Here is a 25,352-nt window from a genome sequence, read left to right as displayed (position 1 = left end):
TTTGTAATTTCTACCCATGCTTTCTTAGTCTCTTCTACCATGGTTTGCAAGTGCATGTGTGGGTAAGCTACACCACTAGACTGATAGGCTCCATCAATTATCAAATGGAAACAGGTCTAAGAGATCGATGGTTGATCTTAGCCGTCAAAATAGCAAAATTACAATGGCACTGTAGTCGATTATATATTGCTAAAGATCTCTATTGGGGGGAAATAGATGTCTATTAAAGGTCTATTGGGGGGCAATAAACGTCTATTGGGGGGAAATAAATGTTTTGAATTGATATAATCTCCTCGTTTTTTCCTTAATCAAAGTTTTATTTGTCTAATTTTAGGGAGATTAGTTCCTATTCCAGCGACTGAAATGTCTATTGGGGGGGGGGGGGGGGAATAGAGGTTTATTGAGGATGGCAATAAACATCTCCGGCCCCATATAAGATCTCCGACAACCTCTTTGAGGACTTCCGGTGAGGTTTCATAAACCTCTATTGCCCCCCAATAAAGGTCTATTGGGGGGCGATATAGGTCTATTTAGGGGCAATAAACCTTTCCGGCGACCTATGAGATCTCCGACGACCTCCGGCGACGTTTTCAGAGAAGTCTGGTGGGGGCCGCCCGGTAACCGAAATCCTGCGATCGTTGGTCGGAATCCCGCGGCCGGTGACCGGACTCCGGCGAAGTCTCCTATGGCTTCTCTCTCTTTCATTTTGTCTCTCGCTCTCTCTCTCTATGTAACAAAGGGGTGATGGTAAAATAGTCTAAAAAATATATATAAAAAAAAAAAAAAAAAAAAAAACTTAATTGGGTATTAGGGAAGACCTTCTTAGAGTTTTTATGGGTAAGGGAGAATTAAAAAAACTTAATGGGGTAAGTGGGACAAATGGCCCTAGAATTAGGGTAAATTGACAAAAATCGTAAAAAAAATTATAAGATAATTCATGTTTGTGGCATTTTCCTTATCTAATTTTCATGGGAGTTCAATCATGATCTCCATCTAATCCCTTAACCCAACCTGAATCTTCTTGCGTTGGAGAAGATCAGAAATATATGTGTATATATTCCCACAACCTACCAAATCCTTCAACAAATCTACCACAATTCACAGAACTTCAAGTAATCAATACCCATAGAAATCCATAAATCGTTCAAAAAAGCTCAATCAATCAAGAAACTCTCCTCCAATTCATTCTAGCATGCACTCTTTACCCCACTAATGGATATAGGGTGAACCCAACTTACAAAGTAACAGTTAGGCCACGTTTGGTTCTCGGAAAGTAAGCATCAGGAAAGGAAAAACCTTTCCTGCGTTTGGGATGCAAAAGGAAAGGAAATCATTTCCTGAAGGAATGGAAAATAAGGGGGAAAGTGGTTCCTTCCAAACCCTAAAGGAATCACCCCAAATGAATCACTTTACCCCCTTCTTTCCTTGCATTTATTACTCACGACATATTTTTTTATTACATTATTTACCAACTTTTTAATAACTTTCCTGATAACTTTCTTTACGTTACTAAATATCAGAATGGAAAGTTGTTGAGAAATTTCATCTCTCTTCCCATGGGAAAGACAAAGGAATTACGTTCCTTTCCGTAAACCAAACGAGGCCTTACTGTATTGTTCATTCACACCTTAATTGGTGACAAAAAACATATATTTATCTGTGCATGAGGCAAACTGCAAACCTAATAGAATTAGATTAATTGTGTGAGCTTAGTCTAAAAGATAATTGATGGGCTTTAAGACACAAACCAACAAACTGTTTGTGACTTCTTCTAAAAAAACAGTGATTCGAACGCCACCCTTGTTCCTCCTTTAACATACACACTATTAAAAACACTTGGTAGTTTAGTCAGAGAGATTGCTATGATGCTCACTTTGATTTGTTCACAAGTCTAGACACTTGGAAGACTACGGCTTAGTTTGGGATTGATTTTGGAGGTGATTTTGAACCTGCTTCTGCTTTTGGGCTTATGCTATGCTGTTTGGTAAAATGTCTAGAAGTGGCTTTTGGTCCGAATTGATTCTCTAAGAAGCTGAAATTGAGAAGCAGCATTTACCAGCTCTGGGAAGCTGATTCTGAGAAAACGCGGAGTGAACAGTGTTTCATTAAATGAAAATTTCTCTTTTTTCCTATTATGTCCTCATCTTCTCTATGACTTTACCTTGACCCAGATAGGATTTTATTATGCTCAGCTCCTCTCTTCCCAGCCTCCTCTACCGTCAAAACTCAAACCACCTAAGCTCATAGATCGATCTCTTCTGTGTCTTCAAAAAACCCGATTCCTTCGCTCCTCCGCCACACGCCCCAAACCCGAAGCATTCCGGGACCCCAGCTTCTTCAACCTCCTTTCGTACTTGGTAAGCTCCTCATCAATTTTGCGTAATCACATCTTCGCAAGCCTACCAAGAACCACTCTATCACCGTCTCTCTCTCTCTCTCTCTCTCTCAAACCCAGCAGCAAATTGAGCCGAAAGTTTCTGTCTTCAGCCAATCAAACCTCGGACCAAGGGTGGGATTGCCTTTTTGGGCATTGATTTCCTTATCAGTGTCTTAGTGGCTTCTTTGTTTATGTTGATCTGGTACTTTATCTTTGATTCTGTTGGTTCTTAATCCCTATAATTCTATATCCATTTCACCTATTCCTACTGGTATTTGATTAGTCACTCAGTCACGCATTGACAAGTGCGTGAATGGCTGAATGGTTGAGAGTTAGTTAAGCAATTTTCAACTTGATCTCAGAGTGGTTTCTCCTGAAGTTGTCGCGTTTTATTGCTATTAGTTATATTTTCAAGTGACTTCGATATTTTATAGTTGCAATGTTTTTATTGACTTGATTACAGTTATAAGTGCTAACGCTATGCAAACTGTTTGTCAGTTCATATGATTATCTGGGTTGGTTTGAATTTAGTTACTATATACTGCTATTATTTGTTTGTATCTTGAGAATTTGACTTGGGCACCCAAGTTGTACTCTTTTCATCGTGAAACACTACAATTGCTACTTTGCTTATAACTATTGCTGGGTTCTTTTAGCTGGTTTAGCGATTTTCAATTGGTCTTGTACTTTAGTGGGTCTTCTACTCTTTGTGTCCTTTTAATATAGGTTGTTCTGGGATGCAGCTTTGGTTATATTCCTCTGCTCCCTTATGTATTAGTTATTGTGTCTTGGTTTCTTTTTATGGGTGCAGTTTTGGTCCTGTCCTCTGCATCCTCTTGTGTCTTTTCCTTGGCTCAGTAGGAATAAAAATTGAGTTAGAGATGAGTCCTCCCTTTGATATGTATCTACATTATGCATATACATGCAGTTCATTTTTTTTGGACATATTTCACAGTTCTTAGCTTCATGTGTACTCTCCTAATTTTATTTACTCTTCTATTCAATAAATTTAAAATCCCATCTAATGGAGTTCAATACGGTGCAAGATGCTCCGATTGTCTATATGTAAATGCCTTAGTGTCGATTCTTATACCTCATCGTAATCATGAAATGGAAAATGATCTGACTAGTCATTTCAAAAAGGTTGTTGCTGATCAATGTAAGCCTAAATGCATTTAGAACATTAGATTTACCCTTAAGCTTGGAAAGATTTTTGCTATTTTCATTGTTGTTTTAAGTTCTCATTTACCAAGTATATCTCTATCTATCTAATGGGTTTTGGGTCACTGTAACTCTTTTTGGAACGTTTTGGTTGCTGATTAAGAAGATAGATCAGTGAATTGGTTATAGTTTTCAGTTTCTTTGATAAACTCTATTTCTGTTATAGTTTTCTTTAGGGTATCAAATGAATGTATGGGTTGCCAAATAATTCTATTAACTGTTATTAGTAGTGACTTAAATTGATGAATCCAAAAATGGTATTTTTCTGTCCTAGATAACTCTGTCTATACCCCCTATTAAGCCACAGATTCGCTGTCTATACAGGATAATAGAGCACCCAAGAAGGCAAAAACCACACATGAAGTTCAACCAATGCAAGCCTCTGCATCCCAACCATTTTATGCATCACCACCCAAGCCAACACAGCCATCTGTTGTGCAGCTATGAACTGCAAACTAGTTCATTCATCCCCCAACTGCGATAAAGATGAAGACCAAGTCCCCTGCAAAGAGGAAGAGAGCTCCAGCAGAGAAGTAACTGAGTCCCCTGCTAAGATGAAGCATTTTGGGTGTAATTTCAGATATTTCAAAGCATTGGGCTTTTGTTCACTTTATAACAAATCATTTGTATCGGAACTTGGTAACTGATCCAAGTGTTTGAAACTCTGTAAATGATGCAATTGTTTGGTAGTTTGTAACTAATCAGTTGTTTTTGGAACTTGGTAAGTAATCCAAGTTTGGTAGTTTGTAACTCATCAGTTGTTTTTTGAACTTGTTAATTGATCCAAGTGGTTTGAAACTGTAAAATGATCCAATTGTTTGGTAGCATTTGTTTTGGAACTTGGTAAGTGATCCAAGTTTGGTAGTTTGTAAATGATCAGTTGTTTTCGGAACTTGGCGAGAAACTGATCCAATTGTTTGGCGCACTTTGCATTTGATAGTTGTTTTGGAACATGGTGTTGTCTGCCCAGAATTGCAAAAGCTTAGAGCTACTCTAACGAGATTCTCTATTTTTTGGTGGATCCGCTTGGACGAGCATGAAGTCATGAACGAAAGTTGCCGCGAGTACGAACAATAGTGGTCTTTTGTGTTTGCACGTCTTTTTCTTTTCAGACAACTAGAAGTTGAATTTAGCTTGAACTTACCAATGCCAACTAATTAAAAGGTTCATCTACACTACCACAAAATAATTTTGTACTTTCTCATATTGTTCATCTTACTCTGAGGGATGAGATTGCTTCGAATATCCCACATAAAATTTCCATAAGAACATATCATTTTCTTTTTGTAACAGACAATAGGAACATTTCTAAAATGCATAATATTTTTAGAAAAAATATATAGTAGCACCAGAGATAACAGTGAAAAAAACGATAATCCAACTTATCTAGTAAAACATAATATGCATATTGAAGGGTTTAAAGTAAATCTTTTATTCGGTCCAACCAAGGGTACAAGAATAATACATGAGAATTTTTTTTATTTGGTATGGTTACATAATAAAAAAACAAAATTATGTATTTTAGTAGCATATCTTAGCATGTATGACCATTTTGGTAATTATACCCAGCCAAAGCACTTTTGCCTTGCAACTTACCAAACACCTAGAAATTGCTTTTGGACCTCACAACACTTTTAAAAACAGTTTACCAAACACCTCAGCTGCTTCTCCTCACAGCAAGTTCGGAAGTGCTTCCTCTCACAGCAAGTTCGGAAGTGCTTCCCCTCACAGCACAGCAATCCCAAACTAAGCCTACAACAACTAAATAAAAATTCAAACCCACATTTTCCCAAACCCAACAATGCGTTTGACACGGTTTGAACTCTGACGGTTTGACTTTCACCGTGAGGCATGCAGCCACAGCCCACAGGAAACAAACTGAAATAGAAGTACCCGACGTAATTTTCGTTTTGTAAAATGACTCGTGTTTACTTATTACTTTTGTTTCTATGTGCGTCTAATAACCAAGCCGTGCAAGGAGAATCAAAGAAATAAGCCTCAGGATCAAAGAAATAAGCCTCAGGAAGGTAAAGATTCTCTTTTAGAACAGAATGAATAGACAGAGGACTAAAAACACACAACATTTTAAGAAATAGATAATGACCCGAATGATACAATACAATAACGTCCGTTTCAAGAAAAATAATCATCATATCAATACTCAACTGTAAGAAGGAAACTCTTGGGAAATTTTCATTTGTAAAATGCCGGGGGATCACCTCTAGCATGAGATATATGTACAAAAAGGATATTTATATCCTTGCTTCGATTATATACAGGAACAACCATTCAGGTTGTAAAGGATTTGGATAACGCTTGAACCATCTATTGATTAATTACAAATTGATTCTTCTTTAAATGTAAGGATTGATATGAGATGTGTAGTCCCTAATACCAGCTCCTTCCCATCCCATCCATTCCTCCCACATATCATAATCTGGATCGTTCATTCCTCTCATCGAATCATCCTCTCCTTCATCATAAGTCTCATACATCTGTAATGGAGTCGTTTCTTCTCTCAAATTGGTCATGACAATCTGCATAAACAAATCATAGGGAAATCAATCAGATAATTGCTAAACATCATAATCAGGGAGCACAATATTCCTTTCAGACCCTACCATTTGTTTAAACATCCTAGTCACATACTTATCCAGGAACCTAATTACCTAATACCACAAAAATTTTCTTGCAACATCTAAAAAGATGATGCTAAGTGATTGTGAATGATGTTGTGCTGTTACATCAACATTATTGAATCTTCATCCCCACAATTCACAAAGATACTGTTAATTTTATTACTAAGATAATACAGTACCATATTCCATGGTGTACAGTTTCCTTCAAAACAGTCCATAGGATTAAACACTTACTTCCCAACTCTCTATCATATAGATCATGAGTCCCATGGTATTACTCCAACTCTACCTACTCTCAGAGAAAATTGATCAATCTCTCAATATTCTTCGTAACTACAGAGTAGGTGATTCCAACTTCATGCAAGAGAGTTGGTAAAAGTTGTCTTCTCACATATTCCAATTGTTTCGAAAAAGATTTGAACTTCTGAACACTACTCGATCAGGTAAGGTCAAAAAGATGTTAATTTCAATGAAACTCGATAATTGTTTAGAATCTCCAAATAAGCGACCAATTTTTGCCCGCAATTGATTTTCGTTAACCACTAGTAAGGAAAAAAACAAATCAACACAACCTACTAAGCTAATTTTCTTCAATCGCCCAAAATCTCTAATTGTTCTGACATGCATGTGTACAAAAGAGCAGGCTTAACACATAATCATAAGGCTGGCCAAAAGAGAAACAACTGAATACAAAAGAATATGCGAACAAGGAAGGCACGATCACTTACATCATAAGCTTCATTGATTTCGTGAAACTGAACTCCACAATTATTTCCTCTACATACGTCTGGATGATACTGCAATTCATCAAAAACACAATCATCAAACAAAGTCCCAAAACAAGCCCTTCAAAATAACAAATTAAGCTTAGTTTTAAATTCATACCCGGAAAAAAAAAAATTATAAATCTCTAGTAGTATACATTACAGAATCAAATAAAAAACCAAAAAAATTGCAGAAATTTTAAAAAAATAAAATAAAAGATGGGATGGGATCAAACCTGCAAGGCAAGCTGTCTAAAAGCCTTCCTGACCTCAGATTCAGAGGCACCGGGTCGGATCCTCAAAGTCTGATACGGATCCATCACAGAAGAAGAAACACAGGAAACCATAGCCCTGTTCACCGTCTTCTTCTTCCTCGATGACTTATCCTTAAACTGGTTAATCCAGGAAGACCCATTTCCTCCAATCACACCAGCAGCAGCAGCAGCCATCTCGAATCTCACAAATCAATCAAAACCTTTACAACCCAAATCACCAAACCCCGTTTCACCTCGGTCTATATATAAAAACCAACAACCAAAGGTGTTTTATATAAACAATGGCTATATATATCAGGACCTAGTTTCCGAATAGAACAATGGGCAATGCAAAACAATGGCAATGATGGGTTGTCTCTCTTTTCTTTTCCTTCAAAAGTTCAAATTCAATGATTCTTTGAATAGTATTGCACACAAAACATGGCCCCTTTTCAAAGAGGAAGTGGGTTGTATTTATAGGAGGGAGGGGTTTATGAGGTCCTTATCCAATTGGGTCCGTTTCAGGGGTGACGTGTATTGCTTCTTCCTCCTTGGATTAGAAAATTAGAGAAAGAGAGAACCAGAATAGATAAGCACTTGCTCAATTGGTGTGTGAGTCAGTTTTGGTGACTTTTGCTTTGGGTTTATCTTGGGAATATTCTATTGTTATTTATTTCTTTTTGGAAATGTGCGTTTTTGGCTACAATATTTGATATTTTTGCATTTTGGTCCAACCTTGAAATTGACTGATTCAACCTTGTTCTAATTATTGATGGCCCTGGCCCTTCCTTCAATTTTCTAAATTCGTTAGGCTGAGGTCATTGACCAAGTTTTTTTGAATTTTTAATACTGGGGTGACGAAGCCAAGTCTCATTCCTACATCCTCTTGATATTATTTTTGGTTATAGTAATGGCTTGTTCTCAACATCTCAACATCAAGGTTGTATTCAACTTTGATTTATTTATTTATTTTTCATACATAATGTACTTCCATGAATTGAATAATCTAATACGGGTTGCTGAATACGTTATTTCACCGAATTTTCCTTTTGTTTTGAAGAAATGATCACAATATTAAATGAAATTTTTCGTTATCGGTTTGTACTTTATGGATCCTATATTTTAGGGAGAATATCACAAATGGTCACTGAACTATGACTTGTTTGACACTTTGGTCACTCAACTTTTGAATATATCACTTTAGTCACTCAAGTTAGATAGTATCTATCACTTTAGTCATTGTGTATATTTTTGTTTATTTTATCCATTGAAATCTCGTAAATAACATATTATCTAAAGGATATTTTGGTCAAATTACTAAACTTTAAATTTCCTTTTTCTTTTCTTAAAATCTTTTTCTTTTCTGCTTTTTATTTGTTTCTCCCTCTTCTTGAACTCTTTGATATAATCCAGTTGCCGCAGCCACTTGATTTTTCAGAAAGAGAACACTTCAAATTCTCCATCATCATCATTGAGTTCTTATTGTTTGAATTGATGAACCACAAGAATATGCATGACCCTGGGCATTTGGAATTGGAGCTTCGTTTTCTCCAATTTGGCCTGCATTAGATGGGATTTGAAATCTGGGTTTGGAGGAAAATCTTGTGCAACTGCTAGTGTGAAAAAGAAAGACTAGTGTTTGGTTGCAATGAATAGTGTCAAAAGATAAAGAAATTACCAGAATAGCTTGATGAGACTTGCTGAGCCCTTCTATGGAACTGGGAGCTATTTTGCTTCAAATTTTACAATTTCCCTTCATTAGCAAATGAAATCGTATGTGCTATCTTACTGAAAATTGAAAAGTCCCAAGAACTTGACTTTTGTGATCTATTTGACCATGAGATTGATAAATCCAAAGTCGTCTCTGGAGAGTATTAAAAATTAAGAAATTTGACATTCAGGATGTGAGATATTTTGTCCCACTCCTTTCCTGTTCCCTCCTTGCAATGTTCTTGGAGAATTTCACACCCAGCGCCGGTCAAATTCTGAAATGTTGTCATCTTCAGGAAATCTGGTAGTACTTGTTAGAAGAAGCAGGAGTCAATCTCTAAGGAAATCTGCAATGTTCCAACATCATCAGGGACTCTTTCAACCTGGATACATAATTGATCGATATAAGCCTCTACAATCAAGTGCTCAACGCAATCATGCGCTTCTTTTCCTTCAACCGCAACAATGATATCCTTAAGGTTACTGAGTTCTAAGAGCTCCAGAACATACGAGATAACCAGCCGGTTCGCCACCAGAAGCAGAGCTTTCGGAACCTCCTTAGAGACGAAAGCGACGAGTTTCTTGGATGTTCCGCCGGCTAAGACCACCACTTGGAAATCCATCGCCGTCGCGTCGGAGGAGATGGAGAGAGAGAGAGAATAGGGCTCTCTCTGTTAGCAGTGGTGAGAAATTAGGAGGACGAGGGTTCTCTCCCACACAGCCCCAGTTGCTCAATATGTCTTTACCCGAGATATTTTAGAATTTTTTTTATTTTGTCTCATAAAAAATAGTGATTAGACAAAACTGCCCTTAATTTAAAAGTTTAAAATAATAAATTTAACAACAATGACTAAAGTGATAGACGGTATGTAAGTTGAGTGACCAAAGTGATATTTTCAAAAGTTGAGTGACCAAAGTGTCGAACAGGTCATAGTTCAGTGACCATTTGTAATATTCTCCCTATATTTTAATCACTCCCTTTTTTTTGTCATCAGGCTTCTCTAAATTATATTTCGATTACCACTCTCTTGAAACTTTCAACTCGAGAAACCCTAAGGCCCCAAACCGTTTCCACTCTTTCTCGTCCGGCGGCGCCCGGCTGTCGGTGCGGGCCTCGCCTGCCGTCATGGGGTTGCTACCGGATGGGAGATCTACATGCCCATAGGGCTTGGTCGGAGGAATTTGCACGGGTTTGGTCAGAAGGTGCGGTTGGGTGGGCGGCGAAGGTGGTGTTTGTGTTGTACGGTCCGGCGGCCGATCTCTGCTGCTGGTTTTTTGGAGCGGCGGTGCCATGTTTCGATGGCAGTGGGGTTTCGAAGCCTGGATCAGGGATTGGTTTCTGTGTTGATCCATGTCGCTGTGGCGTGGCTTGGAGCAGTTTGGATCGATCGCCGATGGTGTGGTGGGGCGGCTCGTGGCGACGCTGGTCTGGTGATGTGGGCCGGCCGGAACTTGGCCGGACGGTGATGCACGATGGGTCGTTGGTGGGAGAAGGTGGACTTGGACCATACCAGAATGATGGGCTTGATGCCAATTCCTTGGTGGACTACCCTATTGGGCCACGAAATGTTGGGCTGGGGTTCTGCCCTAGTCCATTGTTATTTTGGGCTAGGGTTTAGGCCCTTGGCCCAACCCTATGTTTTTAGCTTTTGTCTAATTACACTATGTTCCCTTGTATTAGGAACCTAACAACCCTATGTGGTCGGGGCCTATATTCTATGTCTCCATTTTATCCATAGTTTATAGACTCACTTTAAATAAGTGAGCGGTTAGTTCGAATATATGTGGTCTATTTCTATGTATCACAGTAATTTTGCTACAACTTCTTGATCTGTCTAGTTGAAGGCAGCAGAAGGATATGTAATGGTCATCTTGGCATGCGTCAATGAAATCCACATTCCCTTAAAAAAAAAAATTATATTTCGATTTTAGTAATTATTTATTTATATGATCTAATAAATTCATTTTTTCTCATTTTGTAAGTTCGGACACACGTATGTGGATAAAGAAGAGAAAAGTGCCTTATCTTATTTCATTATTTCATGATAGCTCCTATTTTGTTTCCTTGTTGATCGGTATTGATGATTATTGACATAAAGGGCATCACGGCAACATTATGGATTTGATGTTCATCAAAAGCAAACACTAATCAAATTCTATTTTCATTGGTGTTATTTAAGGAAAGATATACCTAATTACACGCACTGAATCTAATCTAATCAAAGATACACCTAGATCCAATAATTTTATCCAATTTGGATTTGGCACTTGGTTTTCGGCAGCTTATTTAGAACGAAATTTTAGCAACAGTTCAATTTGTTATGCCAATGCCAAATTTACATGACAAGCCGACATTTTAGGAAATTTTTTTTTTCTTTAAATAAAATATAAATTACAAAGAATAGTATCCATAACGACCCACATCTCGCGGCACGAAGACTAATTATTTCAAGTAATTTCAAATAGTCAACTGCTAAAACACAACAATAATAGAAAAAGCATAGAATTTGATAAAAGTTTGAACTCAAATCGTAAGACTTCAATGGTATAACATTTTAGTGTTGGTAGACATTTGAGTTCAACTCCTCTATTGCACTTTCAAAACACAATAACGATTTATATTTTATTTTTGTGAATATATATTTTCTTTAATTTTGGACTTGTAATATAGGATTGTAAGCGAGTCGACCCAAGTAATAAATTGCTCAAAGTTGACTTAATTTATGTTGAGCTTAATTAGTACGCTTGTCCACCAAACCGGGGAGGACGTATGATTTGACTTGGCAAATTTAAGTTTTTTGAGAAACAAAATATTGTCTATACATATATAAATCATATGATATAGCGTTGTTTAAATAAGATTATTACATATCTTCAATTTTAATGCTTTGCGTCTTAAATTATTCATCTACTTATGTTTCTCTTTCCATCTTCTCTCAAAAAACTCACTGTCACTCACTCAAGTACGGTTTTTTATCTGATTATATTATTACAATAACCCGCCCAACTCAACCATCACAATTATTTTAACAATTTCACATGGCTTGACGCACACGTCTCGCTCACACCAGGACCAGGGTACGTAGAAGAAAAACCGATCCTCCCATCTTAATCAGGAAAATTACAGTTAATTATCATGACAAAATATCGAAAGACGAAACTACCCTCAAGGGGGCCCTTGTTGGCTAAAAGCAAAACCTATGTGGAACAAAAGGAATTGACCAAGAGATATAGGAGCACAGTCTAAATTTTCCTTAACCTTCGATATGGCCACATAAAAATCCCCACGTGTCCGCGTAAATTTCTTTTTATTTTTGTCCAGAAGTAAAAACGCCAAAATAAATTATTACGTTGCACGAGGAAACGTGGAGATCTGTGTGTGGCGATATTGAAGGCGTTGTGGCATTTATCTCGTGGCTCGTGAATTAAGATAAAGATATTGGTTTTGAAATTTCCGAAAAACTGTTACACTCTCTGCAGTAGTTGGATAATATTGTTGACTCGGAAATGGATATGAGTGCTATATGTGACTCACACGTGGCACGCGTACGTGGGAATAGAATTGATGCCCTTCAAATTAGGGGTGGCCATGGCCTGGGGGGAGAGGTCCACATTGTCTGCATTATAAATCGGGTCCATATTAATGATTAGTGATTTAGTGTACGTTGCCTTTAACATGTTAACATTATTATAGAATTAGTTTATTTTCTGTATTTATTTTAGTATTGTACGTTTGAAGTTGCATGGATCATGTGCTTACGATTTATGGCTATATAATTAGAGTTCGGCGTCTTGGAACTTTCCCTGAAAATGAATCAATTTGAGTTTGGTATTATTTAGTCTAGTGATATTTTTTCAAAAATGCTATTGTGAGGGATTGAACCCCAATCATCTTGAACAATGTACACTCCCTTCCCAACTGCACCAATATGATTTATATGCTATGATTTTCACTTTTTTTGGTACTTAATATAAAGTTCTCTCAAAACACTATCTGTAAAGCCAAATTAGTTTTGTTTTTTTCTTCAAATTTTATATCTTATCATGCATAACATTAGAAAAAAAGAAAGGAATAAAATTATTGAAAAAACACAAAATAATTTATAATTCATATTCTAAAATGTTTATCACTACTATTTATTTACATCATAAATTACATTTTCACTAAATAAGTTAATAGAATATTTAATGAACAGTAACTGACCCCAGTTACCAGACACAACAGGTGGAAACAGATGTCCAGTGAAAGATTTACTGACCCAGTAATCGTGACATATTGACCCAACGGGTGAACTTGATATAAGCGAGAGGTCATCAATTTAACTCTACCGTGTTGTAATTATTATTTATTAATATGATAACAGAAAAATCTATGTGATGAGTCGGAATTTCTAGCTCCACTCTTATTAGAGACTCATAAATTCTAGGTACTCTCACAATCATCACTGACAACAAGCGTGTAATATTTGTAACCTGGTATCACGTTGGCTTGAGTATGTTACGCACGGAGGAGGGTAGAACCGTAGAACAGAAACTAGATCCGAGCAACACCACTGATACGGAAAGAAACCGCCGCCGCTTATTAGGATGATAACCACAAGGTCCACAAATGATGATGGGAAGAGACTCCACGATGATGGCCATTCCACTAGACTTGGCGGTTGGCGCGGAACAAAGGCCTTTAAACTCAGGCGTAGAGGCTCTTCTGAAGAACCTGTAGAAATGTTAGAGCACAAGGTTCTATCCTTATTTTGTGTTCTAGCTACTTATTGAATCTTCTGCTTTCGACCTTTCTGTATACAAATACTCTTTTAATCTTGACCTTGTTCGTTAAGTGACCATATGACACTAGTGTTTAGTGTTCCATCCACAAAACTTCGCAGGCAAGCTGCAAGCTCCACGAGATCTGGAGAAAACTCGATGAGACAAAACTCTCAGGACACATGTACAGAACTCGAGCTAAACTACTAAGCAAAATACCATGAACATGTACAGTTATGAGGATTCAATCCAAATTCGAATGAATTTATGGTTTCTGAATCACCAAAGCCATAACTTTCAGATAATGCCTAGTCTTTCAATAGCCATTAGATCACTATGTCAACCCCTATGTAGCTTTTCCCGAGCTTTTGTCCTTCTCAGGTGATGGATTAGACGAAAGAGGCTTGTTCCCAGTAGAAGCAGTTGAAATAATAGGCTTCTTAAACTGAACCAAGATCATTGTCATGTTGTCACAGCCTTCTCCACCTGTCGAGGGTGCCAAGCACCTTTCAAACACTCTCTCACAAACCACCGAGAGTTTACTTTCCTGCATCATTAGACATGTATTTATGTTGCCCAAATAACTTGAAAGTTGAAACAGAAGGAAAGCATGTCAACTTACATGTTTCAATTGTTCCCCAACATAATCCACAAGTTGTTGGTTTGACATGCAGTCCCTATAAAGAATGGATCGGAGTTTCAACAAAGTAGAATAATGTGAAATTGTTGAAGTTGACAAGAAGAGTTCAAAGGAACACATGACATAGCTTAGTGCAGCGCTAAAAATACATGCCACCGCAGCAATGTACTTCCAAAAACAAAAGCAAGGAGGCACCAAATAATTGACATGCAGTAACACAGGACACAATATATGAGACTGCATTCAACCATGCATTAATTACATTCTCAGAATGATGCAATTACAGGCTTTTAAATAGAGTGATTATTTATTCCGCAAGCAATATAGCCTAGTGTTTCAGTGACTTCATCTTGCTACCATACTTCCCACCAGATAAATCTTTCAAATTTGAGAACACATGAAAAATAGAACTTACATAAACTGTTCACTTCAGATTTCTGAAGAATGTAACGAACTAGAAACCAAAGTTTCGTTAACTGATACATATAGAGATGCAATTCAGACTTCAACTTCTTGTAAAAAGAAAAGAAGAAAAGAATGTAAGACAGATTTCCTCCAAATGACCCTTGAAAGTAATCCAAATCATTTCAGATCTGGCCCTAAGGGCTCACATTCAACAAGAGGAAAAGAAGCAAAGCAAGGTTTCACTAGATTCGCACGATATTTCCAGGTTCTACACTTTGAATTACGTTTACAGAATCTAAAACTACCTGTACAGCCTTTAGAGGATAAAGCAGACAGATATAAACACATTAACAACCAACCCTTATTTGTTTTCTAACAGGAAAGTATAACAAAAGGAGAAACTAACTTACCATATCCCATCACAAGCGATGACAAGAAACTCATCATCATCACAAATCTCAACCTACATCAAGCAGGATTTTTGAAAATTAGTTGAATGAAAAAGAAAAGCGATGACGAGAATTCACAATAGTAACCCAATTGTTAATTAATTTTAGCAGAAGTTTGAAAAGGAATACTATCTAAGTATCCAAGTCAAAACAAGAAGAAAAATAAACAAATAAATAAAATCCTGTTAAAGTAGCAACTGAATAATTTTACCTCAAACATAATAAAGACTTCACAAGTTTGGTAATTTTCAAATGGTTGAATTATTCATGCCAATTCGTAGTATTGAAAGCCAAAATGAAATATCACATACACTTGTTACATCTGGATTGGCAGTTACAATCTGCTTTTCAACAGGCAATTGTTTGTTTTGCTTGAATTCCACATCTCCTGTAGGCAACATAATATTAAACGACAATAAACAAAAGGAGGTTATTTTCACTTTTCTATTCACCAGGTTAGGAAATATATGTACCAATCGCTCTTGCCAAGTTCAAACTTCCATTGACCCGTCCAACTTGGATAAATCCACCGGCCTTCAGAATTCTATCCTTCTCATTCTCAATGTCAGGCTTATGATCTTTAGACAAAGGATATGCCTGCATTTATAACTCTAGTAAGGTACCACATCATCCTGATTCAGGTTAGCACTCATCAGTACAACACAACAATGGCAAGAAGATAAATTGATCTATGCCTAGAAACTAGCATAAAGCTTGGGGCTGAGAGACCATGGATGCTATATCTTGGCAGATTGGGGACTATAACCATTCAACTGTTCATTTGTTCATTTTGTCTGTTCGGTTTTGTTATCTTCCTCTCTGTTAACACCTCTAACAAATACGTACAAAACAAGAAGCAATCAACACAAAATCATGGACAGATGACAAACCTGGCTACAAGTGTTCATGTCCCTGGGAAAGTGTTGGTGAGTAATTAAATTCGTTACAACAAACACAAATGTTAGAAAAAATCACTCTCCTATATTTATTTCCTCTCCACAATCAAAACTGATTGTGTAACCTCTCTACAATCAAAACTGATTGTGTAACCTCTCCACAATCAAAACTGATTGTGTAACTGTAGATTAGTTTCGAATATTTGTATTTATAGCATTGAATTCTGTTGGTAACAGTAGAGCAGATCTTAGCTATATAATTGTACAATTGTAAACATACAGATCAATGAAAATCATATTCAACATGGTATCATATTCAAAATGAGCTCCTTACTCACTTTCAAAAATTGGTTGCCATGATTCGCAATATTTTCCACAGTACTGTACAATACCTTCAAAGTGACAATGGTACAGAATATGTCAACAATGCCTTCTCCCAGTTTTGTGACTCTTCGGGCATCCAACAACAATTTTCTTGTCCATACACTCCACAACAAAATGGGCTTGCTGAAAGAAAACATCGACATATTGCCACTATGGCTCGCACTCTTCTTCTCACCTCGGGTGCTCCTCAAAATCTTTGGGCTGAGGCTGTTCTCACATCTGTATATCTCATTAACATTCTTCCCACTCCTACTCTAAATTGGGATACTCCTCACACATGTCTCTATGGTCATCCTCCTTATTCATCCCTTCATGTTTTTGGTTGCTCATGTTTTCCTTACCTAGGTACAAATGTTCCCAACAAATTGTCTAGTCGTAGTGTCGAGTGTGTCTTCCTTGGTTATAGTCCCCAACACAAAGGTTATCGTTGTCTCGATCCAAACAACGGTCGTGTCTATATCTCCCGTCATGTTTTATTCAATGAAACCAATTTTCCCTACAAAAACTTGCAGGTACACACTAATTCATCTTCCGATCACTTCGAGTTCACTCCTCTCCAATCGAGTTAACATTGCAACTCCGCAAGCCATCCTGCCAAGCTCAGTGTCATCTGGCCCAAGCCCAACTGATCAACATATTGAGCAATCTGCCATTCCTCCTCGCGCAGAACAGCCCAATGACACAAGTCCAAGTCTGCAGCCCAATGCCCCAAGTTCACACTGGCCAAAATCCACCCTTGGAGTCTCTCGAATCAGACATGCACTCCATCAATCTCGTGCTTCCGCTTCCTTCATCACCGACCCAATTGCGCTCATCGCCGCTCCCTGGTCGTGCTCCTTTGGTCGTGACTTACCGTCGCCGTCACCGACCGATGGCTGCACCCGACCCGCCTGCTCAGTCCACCTTCGCTCAGCAACCAAACGATGATGCTCATTCGGTCGCCGCTGACCCTCCATCGCTGGTTGTTGTATCTCCCCCTCCTCCACCAGTCCCGACGCCTCCTCCACCGCCCCCAACACACCCCATGAGGACGCTCAGCATCGCTCAGCAACCAAACGATGATGCTCATTCGGTCATCGCCGATCCTCCAATCATCGCCGAACCTCCGGTCGCCGCTGACCCTCCATCGCCGGTTGTTGTATCCCCCCCCTCCTCCACCAGTCCCGGCGCCTCCTCCGCCGCCCCCAACACACCCCATGAGGACGCTCAGCATCGCTCAGCAACCAAACGATGATGCTCATTCGGTCATCGCTGACCCTCCATCGCCGGTTGTTGTATCTCCCCCTCCTCCACCAATTCCGGCACCAGCTCCTCCACCAGTCCCGGCGCCTCCTCCGCCCCCCCCAACACACCCCATGAGGACGCTCAGCATCGCTCAGCAACCAAACGATGATGCTCATTCAGTCATCGCCGAACCTCCAGTCGCCACTGACCCTCTATCGCCGGTTGTTGTATCTCCCCCTCCTCCACCAATTCCGGCACCAGCTCCTCCACCAGTCCCGGCGCCTCCTCCGCCGCCCCCAACACACCCCATGAGGACTCGGCTCTGAGATGGAATCATCCAACCCAGAATTCGCACGGATGGCATTGTAAAGTATCCCATTCCAAAAGCTCTTTTATCTGTTATTAATTCCATGGAACCAACTTGTTATACTCAGGCTTCCAAAGATGTGAATTGGAGAGCTGCCATGACCGAGGAGATTAATGCTTTGTTGAAAAACCATACATGGTCCCTTGTTCCTCCCTCTCCATCTCAGCATATTGTGGGCTGCAAATGGGTGTTCCGCATTAAGCGAAACCCGGATGGCTCTGTCGAGCGTTACAAGGCCCGCCTTGTTGCCAAAGGATTCCATCAATAGCACGGGATCGACTATGGTGAAACCTATAGTCCTGTTATCAAACCAGCTACCATTCAAACCGTTCTCTGTGTTGCTGTGTCTAGGGGTTGGCCTCTCCGTCAGTTGGATGTCAAAAATGCATTCCTCCATGGCTATCTTCAGGAAGACGTTTACATGACTCAGCCTCCTGGCTTCGTCGATTCCACTCGCCCCTCCTATGTCTGTAAGCTTCACAAGGCACTTTATGGCCTCAAACAAGCACCCCGTGCTTGGTTTCAACGCATGAGCTCTTTTCTGCTTTTTGTTGGTTTTTACATAGTAAAGCTGACTCATCTTTATTCATCCATCAACATGGACTGCATACAATTTTCTTTTTACTCTATGTTGATGACATTGTCATTACAGGCAGCAATGATCAGCTTATTCAAAGTTTTATTGATGCCTTGGGTCGTGGATTTGACATTAAGGATCTTGGTCCCCTTCACTATTTCCTTGGTTTACAGGTCAAGCCTCATTCCAATGGCCTTCACATCAATCAACTCAAGTATGCTCATGATATTTTAGAAAAGCATGATCTGTTACTCAGTCAACCAGTGAGCACCCCAATGTCGGCAAAGGCTGTTCTCACCACACATGATGGTGATCTTCTTGAAAATCTAACTGCCTTTCGTGAGATGGTTGGCTCCTTGCAGTACCTAACCATTACCCACGCCCTGACATAGCCTTTGCGGTCAATTTTGTGTCACAATTCATGAGTCTACCTCGTGCTCCACATCTCATTGCAGCCAAACGTATTCTCCGCTATGTCAAAGGCACACTAGGCCATGGTCTCCATTTTAGTCCTCAAAGCCAACCTGCTCACCTTTCTGCTTACTCTGATGTCGATTGGGCCGGCTGACCAGAATCTCGCCGTTCCACTTCCGGCTATCTCATTTACCTTGGCAATACCCTTGTCTCTTGGTGTTCCAAAAAGCAACCTACCATTGCTAGCTCCAGTGCAGAATCTGAATATCGATCCCTTGCTCATTCCAGTGCCGAGACAACTTGGTTAGGCTTCTTACTATATGAACTCGGTGTCCATATTCAGTACCCCATTCTGCTTTACTGTGATAACCTAAAGCGCCACATACATGGCTTCTAATCTGGTCTTCCATGCTCGCACCAAGCACATCGAGTTAGATTATCACTTTGTTCGTGAAAAGGTAGCACTCGGGAGTCATCAGGTTCATTTTGTCCCTTCCGTCGATCAACCAGCTGATCTTCTTACTAAACCACTTCACAAGCAGCGCCATAATCTCCTGTGTACCAAACTTGTGCGTCCTGAGCCGCCCAGTTTGAAGGGGGGTGTTAGAGAAAATCACTCTCCTATATTTATTTCCTCTCCGTAACCTCTCTACAATCAAAACTGATTGTGTAACCTTTCCACAATCAAAACTGATTGTGTAACTGTAGATTAGTTTTGAATATTTGTATTTATAGCATTGAATTCTGTTGGTAACAGTAGAGCAGATCTTAGCTATATAATTGTACAATTGTAAACATACAGATCAATGAAAATCATATTCAACAACAAACATTAACTATCTAATAAAATTAGTACATCTAACACAACTTCAAGGCAAGGTGAATTAATGATGACAGGCTCAAAAACCTAGATTCCTTTCATTCCACATGATTAAGAATATCTAAATTCTTATACAGGAATTTGTGAAATTCCAGAACCATTCCTGCAGATTATAACACCTGCTCAGATGCAATTAATCTAATAGCCAAAAGAATTTGGTAGGCACATTAGCAGACTTAGCAGCTAATTCTCCATTGTCGTATCACCTTCTTCTATCTACAACTATGCTCCATATGTGTGTCTGTGTGTTGTGTCAAATATATATGTAATACCAGTACTGATGCATTTTGAATATTCCACTAAATAAACATCTTACCGTTTAAAAACAAATACATAAGTTTGAGAAACAGATTTATATGGATATATCCTACATCATTATTGCACTACAGCTTTGACATTAACCCAACAGAAAAATTAAAATACAAAGTTCGTAAAGCTGGATTAATAACGATATGTAACAGTGAACAAGATCAAAATAGAACCCTTGCACTAAGTTAGACTAAAATTTTTAGAGGAGCTACATAAAGAGGGATAAATACCTGACCCTTCCTCGATATTACACAACGCGAATCACCAGCATTGGCAACAACAAGTTGATTGTTTCGGATGATAGCAACACAAGCTGTGCTTCCAGAGTTTGGTCCATCAAAATCAGAGTGAGGCCCCTGGTTTCAAGAGAAAAGCTTTCTTTTACAAAAAGTGGAATTACATAAAAAGATATGTCATACATAAAAGTACAGCAACCAAATTCTCATAATAGAATATTAGGATTGACTGTCCCCCCAAAATATCAATACAAGGTACTCAAAGATGAATTCGCAGAACAGTATTTCAATAGAACACTAATGTCATCTATGCTAATCTGACTGCAGAAGATGAACATTTCCAAAACAGATGCTCAAAGCATGCCAAAACCTTTCCATGATGATTACTAAGATCTATAAGAGATTTCAATTGGCTCCTTCAAAATTTTAAATGGAAAGGCAGCATTCATTAAACAATATCATGCTTCCTTCATATGGAAGGGACCAAAAAATAAAAGGAGTAAACTTTCACACAGAACCCTCTCACACTCATGCCTCAATAAAGGCTCTACAAATTCTACTGGGAATAGCTTGGCTGTAATGCAACCTAGTAATGAACTTCATAAACCTCTTAGACAGCATACATCAGAATATAAATTAAGCGTTGATGGAATGGAAATTATCTTGTAAGTATAGGCATTATGACAGTAATTGTGTACCGCCAAATGTACACTATATAAACCTTATATATACCACCCATATGAGTATATTGATCAATCCAATTCAATACTTATTAGGTATACATGAACGCAAAATTAGTAAGTGATCAATTAGCGCCTAATCATATATGCAATTACAAGCAATTACACCCACTGATATGAAACGGTCGCATTTAGGAAATTTTATTTTTTTAGAAGTGCTATGAGTCTGTTTCTAAATACCATAACACTGCCATTACACACCCACTGATCCTATCCTGTGATTTAAAATTATAAATTATCACCATATCATATCCTGATTCAAATCAAGCAACCACACTGATGCTCCCTACAGCTCAAAAGGTAAACAGGTAATAAGATTTTTATTTTATTTTTATTTTCCAAAACAAAGTAATAGGGTAACGCCTATAAAACAGGTAAAAGAGTGCTTGCACTTCCCACTTATTGGATATAAGGTGAAAATTGAATGTTATTATGAAATCATTCTGTATATATCTGATAGCTTATATGTTACTATATATAATACCCCCTGATATAATTATGTCCAATAATGATAAATACAATTTGCATGCAACGTTATCAGGACAAGAAATCTCAAACTACTATTCAGTAAAAGATTCTAGGTTAGAAAGACACAAGAAACATATTTGTAAGATGCTTATGTTGAAGTAATTAATAAATCACAAGAAAATATAATGCTACTGACAAATGCAGCCAATGTGCAGAAAAGGTTACCTCCTCAGAAGACCACTGATCAATTTGATCATTGAATGCACTTCTCTTAGCTTCAACACTCTTAGGAGAAAAGATGAACCCTTCAATAAGGCCTGAAACTTTGTCTATCTTATCTCCCAATACAGCTAGTTCTCTCCATCCTCTCTGTCCACGCATCATCTCATCCATCCTGCATCAAATAGAATCAACATAAGATGGCGAGCAACTCTTCCATAGATAATCACACCTGTCTAAATTCGCCCTCCACTATCTGCAGCTTATTTTGTTTCACCATAGATATTAAAATTTTGAAAGCTACTTCAAAATAAATGTCTACAAGATGTACCACCATGCTGTCCAAGTTTCATTAAACATTTTTGTACCCTCCAATCTAATCTCTGTGATCTCTTCTTTTCTGGACTGTTACAACCAGGAACATCTTATAAATTCTGAATGGTAATAAAAGCAAAAGCTTGAGCATGAACATCGTTCTTCAGTATTGATTACATGAGCAAAACTTATTCAACAAACAGGATTTGATGCAAGAGACCACTTTGAGCGAATGAATACAATGCAGAAATGATAATGGCTGTAATGGTAGTAGAACCATGGCCTGGTTTCAAGGTCCAAAGTTTATTTTTCTCAAATATATTACTCACAGGAGAACGACACCTCTCAGTAGCCTTGTGCTTGTGCTTGTGCAATGATATGATAGATGCATGCACTGAAAAATGCTAAATTGAAGTTAATACAGGGGATGAAGTAACCTGAGAAAAGTTTTCTGCAGGGAAGTGCCTAAATCACCAGCTAGATATGCTTCCTGGTTGAGCACTTGTAAGTGGAGATACTTGGCACAGAAATTTGCCACCGCTTTACCTAGATGCAACAGCAGCCTAACATTATTCAACTGCGTTATTTTGATCGCCCCCGAAATTTTATATTTTCACAAACCCAATTGCACAAGGCAAATGAAGATAGCAAAAAATAAGATAAGCAAACCTATTAACTGGTAACACAGCTCTCAAAATTGATTTAAATGCAGAAAGATTTCCAATATCAAAAGGACCAGATTTTGGAGATTTATCTCAAACACAATAAATGCTGATGCCAGGTCAGAAATCATGAAGAGCAAAACAAAAGCCAACTGTTTACCAAGAATTAAAACTAACTTAACTTCAAACCAAATCTCTTAATCTGAGTTTTTTGAAGTAAACAGAAGCATGTGTAAAAGAAAATATTAATATTGTAGCCACTGCCACTTCAACTTCACAGAACTTCACTAAGCCTTTATTCAGAATTAATCCTGGTTGAAGTACTCGGGCATCCGACATGAATGTTAAAACCAACTATAAATGGGAACATGTTCTCAAAATAGTGATGAAGATTATCTAAGTTAATAACAATAATCATATAGGATAATATCATTACTCAACTACAGAACTTAAATAGCTAACCTCCATGACCATCATAAACACCAAAGAAAGATGTTGAATTGTCGAGATCTGGAAAAGCAGCATGCTGCAACAAAATAAGCACCTTTAGTATGTAATAGGCAATATCATTTCAAACCCAATTACAACAACATCCATGACCCAGTCCATTAGACTGATAAATCAAACAAACTCAGAAAACCAAGAAAAAAGAACAACGAGATAAAGAAAGACAAAAATTAGCATGGTTCAGGGACGTCGTCCACTGGGCAGCAGCAACAATTCTGCATTGTGTCAAATATAAGTGGCACAACAATAGAATGATCTTAAGGAGCCTCTAAAGCAAAGACTTTAGAAACAACTAAAACAACAAGAACAAGAAGACTCTGTCTTATTTATTTTCTTTTTCCTATATCAATCTCTGGTTACTTGACAGTCTGTCTGGAGTGGTATACAACTTTGCTCACTCACTCTGGAGCGGTACTGGAATCGCACTCTCCATTTGGAGTGAAATTCTCTCTCTCCCCAGCATGGTTGTATAGCCTTCTTCAATCAGGAATCCCAATTGGGTATGGAGTCCTAATTGGAACTGGAAAACACAACTAAACTCAAGATAACCTTTCATGAAATTCCTTCTTATAAGTAGGCCAAACAAAATTTTCTTCAACCATACATGTTTTGATATGAAAATGTGAATGGTGTGTTGTACTCTTTTTTCCGTTTCGGGTTTAATAATCCTAATAGGCTTAGGAAACCCTTAACCACCATGCACATGAACGCTAATAACCGAAGGAGTCGAGTCTTTCCTTATCCATACTAAGTGACATCGATTAAAATGGAAAATCAAACAAACTCGAAAACCAAGAAGATGAAAGAAAACGACAAATTAGTGTGGTTCAGGCTGTCCTACATCCATGGAGCATCAGTGACAAAATTTTGTACTATGCCAATATTAAGGATTCACTCATATCTTTTCTCGCTCTTCTTACTCGTCTCTCTCCTGGAGTGGTATACAATTAATTGGCTCTCTCTCTCTCTCTCTCTCTCTCTCTAACAAATCAAATGCTTTACCAACTTGCTAATTACTTCACCCATGACTTAAAACAGATAGTATCGAAGGAATGCTAAGATAACACCTGCCATTTAGAGACAATTACACAAACATACAGACTAACCAAACAAAACAAAACTACTCAGCCGCACTCTTAAAAGTGATATCTAAGTGAATGATCATAAAAAGACTTACAGCATCTTCCATGGTTGAACGCCACCCCTGCATGGAGGAAGCCCCAAATCGCAGTCTATCATTCTCACCATCTTCTGACACCTTATCAGTTTTCGGAGCGCTCAGATATATTCCCATCTCCAGCTGGGACACAGAATCAAACACATGATTTCAAAAAAAAAAAAAAAAAAAAATCATTGAAAACAAAAGAGTAAGTTCCATATGGAAATAGCTCTGATCAAGCACTCAACCACAACAGATTGCCATATTCAATTCTAGAAAGACATTAAGGCTACAGTCCCAAAACTAATAAATGCATAAAAGACAAAATTAATTAATCAATTTCACCTCCACAGAATAAGCCCTACCGATCTTAAAACACAAATGATCTAAACTCTACCATATCCAAACCGCCGTGCCTAATAATCCAAATCATGCACATTAGTCTCCGTTTGGTTGCCAAGAAACTTTCTAGAATTGGAAGGCAAACAATTCTACTGCGTTTTCTTGGCAACCAAACGGATCAAAAAAGCAGAAATGATGATCCGAGAGACAATGATAATTGAAAAGGCGCTAGGGTTCGTGGTGCACTCACTGATTGGGTTGATCGTAGGAAGCGCGAGAGTGAGAGAGATCTGATTGGAAGAATGATTTTGATGTGTGAGGAAGTGGGGAGTGGAATTATATATAGGCATTGGTAAAGTTAAAACTTAAAACCAGCGCCAGGTATTTGACAATTCTATTTTGTCACTTCAGTCCCAACAAAATTCAAAATTAT

General features: G+C 38.2%; 2 protein-coding genes and 1 long non-coding RNA gene across 4 annotated transcripts; 1 reads left to right on the top strand and 2 right to left on the bottom strand.

The window, feature by feature from the left end:
• Positions 1 to 1,815: 1,815 nt before the first annotated feature.
• LOC133724995 (uncharacterized) lies at positions 1,816 to 4,490 on the top strand. Its single transcript, XR_009854207.1, has 2 exons — positions 1,816 to 2,579; positions 3,923 to 4,490. It is a non-coding gene; the product is annotated as an uncharacterized LOC133724995 (long non-coding RNA).
• Positions 4,491 to 5,766: 1,276 nt separating this feature from the next.
• Positions 5,767 to 7,717, bottom strand: LOC133724994 (chaperone protein dnaJ 8, chloroplastic). The gene is made up of 3 exons (XM_062151978.1): positions 7,238 to 7,717; positions 6,966 to 7,034; positions 5,767 to 6,135 (listed from the first exon to the last, which is right to left on the bottom strand). The coding sequence occupies exons 1-3, from the start codon at positions 7,448 to 7,450 to the stop codon at positions 5,953 to 5,955; spliced, it is 465 nt and encodes a 154-aa protein (XP_062007962.1). The 5' UTR covers positions 7,451 to 7,717; the 3' UTR covers positions 5,767 to 5,952.
• A 6,153-nt stretch (positions 7,718 to 13,870) lies between these two features.
• On the bottom strand, positions 13,871 to 25,310 carry LOC133724993 (probable protein phosphatase 2C 60). Of its 2 annotated transcripts, none has more exons than XM_062151976.1 (11): positions 25,170 to 25,310; positions 24,596 to 24,718; positions 23,374 to 23,437; positions 22,687 to 22,795; positions 21,941 to 22,109; positions 20,502 to 20,627; positions 15,694 to 15,817; positions 15,532 to 15,608; positions 15,182 to 15,234; positions 14,349 to 14,403; positions 13,871 to 14,273 (listed from the first exon to the last, which is right to left on the bottom strand). In XM_062151976.1, the coding sequence occupies exons 2-11, from the start codon at positions 24,710 to 24,712 to the stop codon at positions 14,073 to 14,075; spliced, it is 1,095 nt and encodes a 364-aa protein (XP_062007960.1). In that variant the 5' UTR covers positions 24,713 to 24,718; positions 25,170 to 25,310; the 3' UTR covers positions 13,871 to 14,072. The 2 variants fall into 2 exon arrangements, with proteins under 2 accessions (XP_062007960.1, XP_062007961.1); XM_062151977.1 differs by lacking the exon at positions 25,170 to 25,310 and adding an exon at positions 24,943 to 25,104.
• Positions 25,311 to 25,352: the final 42 nt, after the last annotated feature.

Source organism: Rosa rugosa, chromosome 1 (assembly GCF_958449725.1).
Source record: "Rosa rugosa chromosome 1, drRosRugo1.1, whole genome shotgun sequence".
NCBI lineage: Eukaryota > Viridiplantae > Streptophyta > Magnoliopsida > Rosales > Rosaceae > Rosa > Rosa rugosa.
Note: the sequence above shows the minus strand (reverse complement) of the source record. Positions and strands in the feature narration are given on the sequence as shown.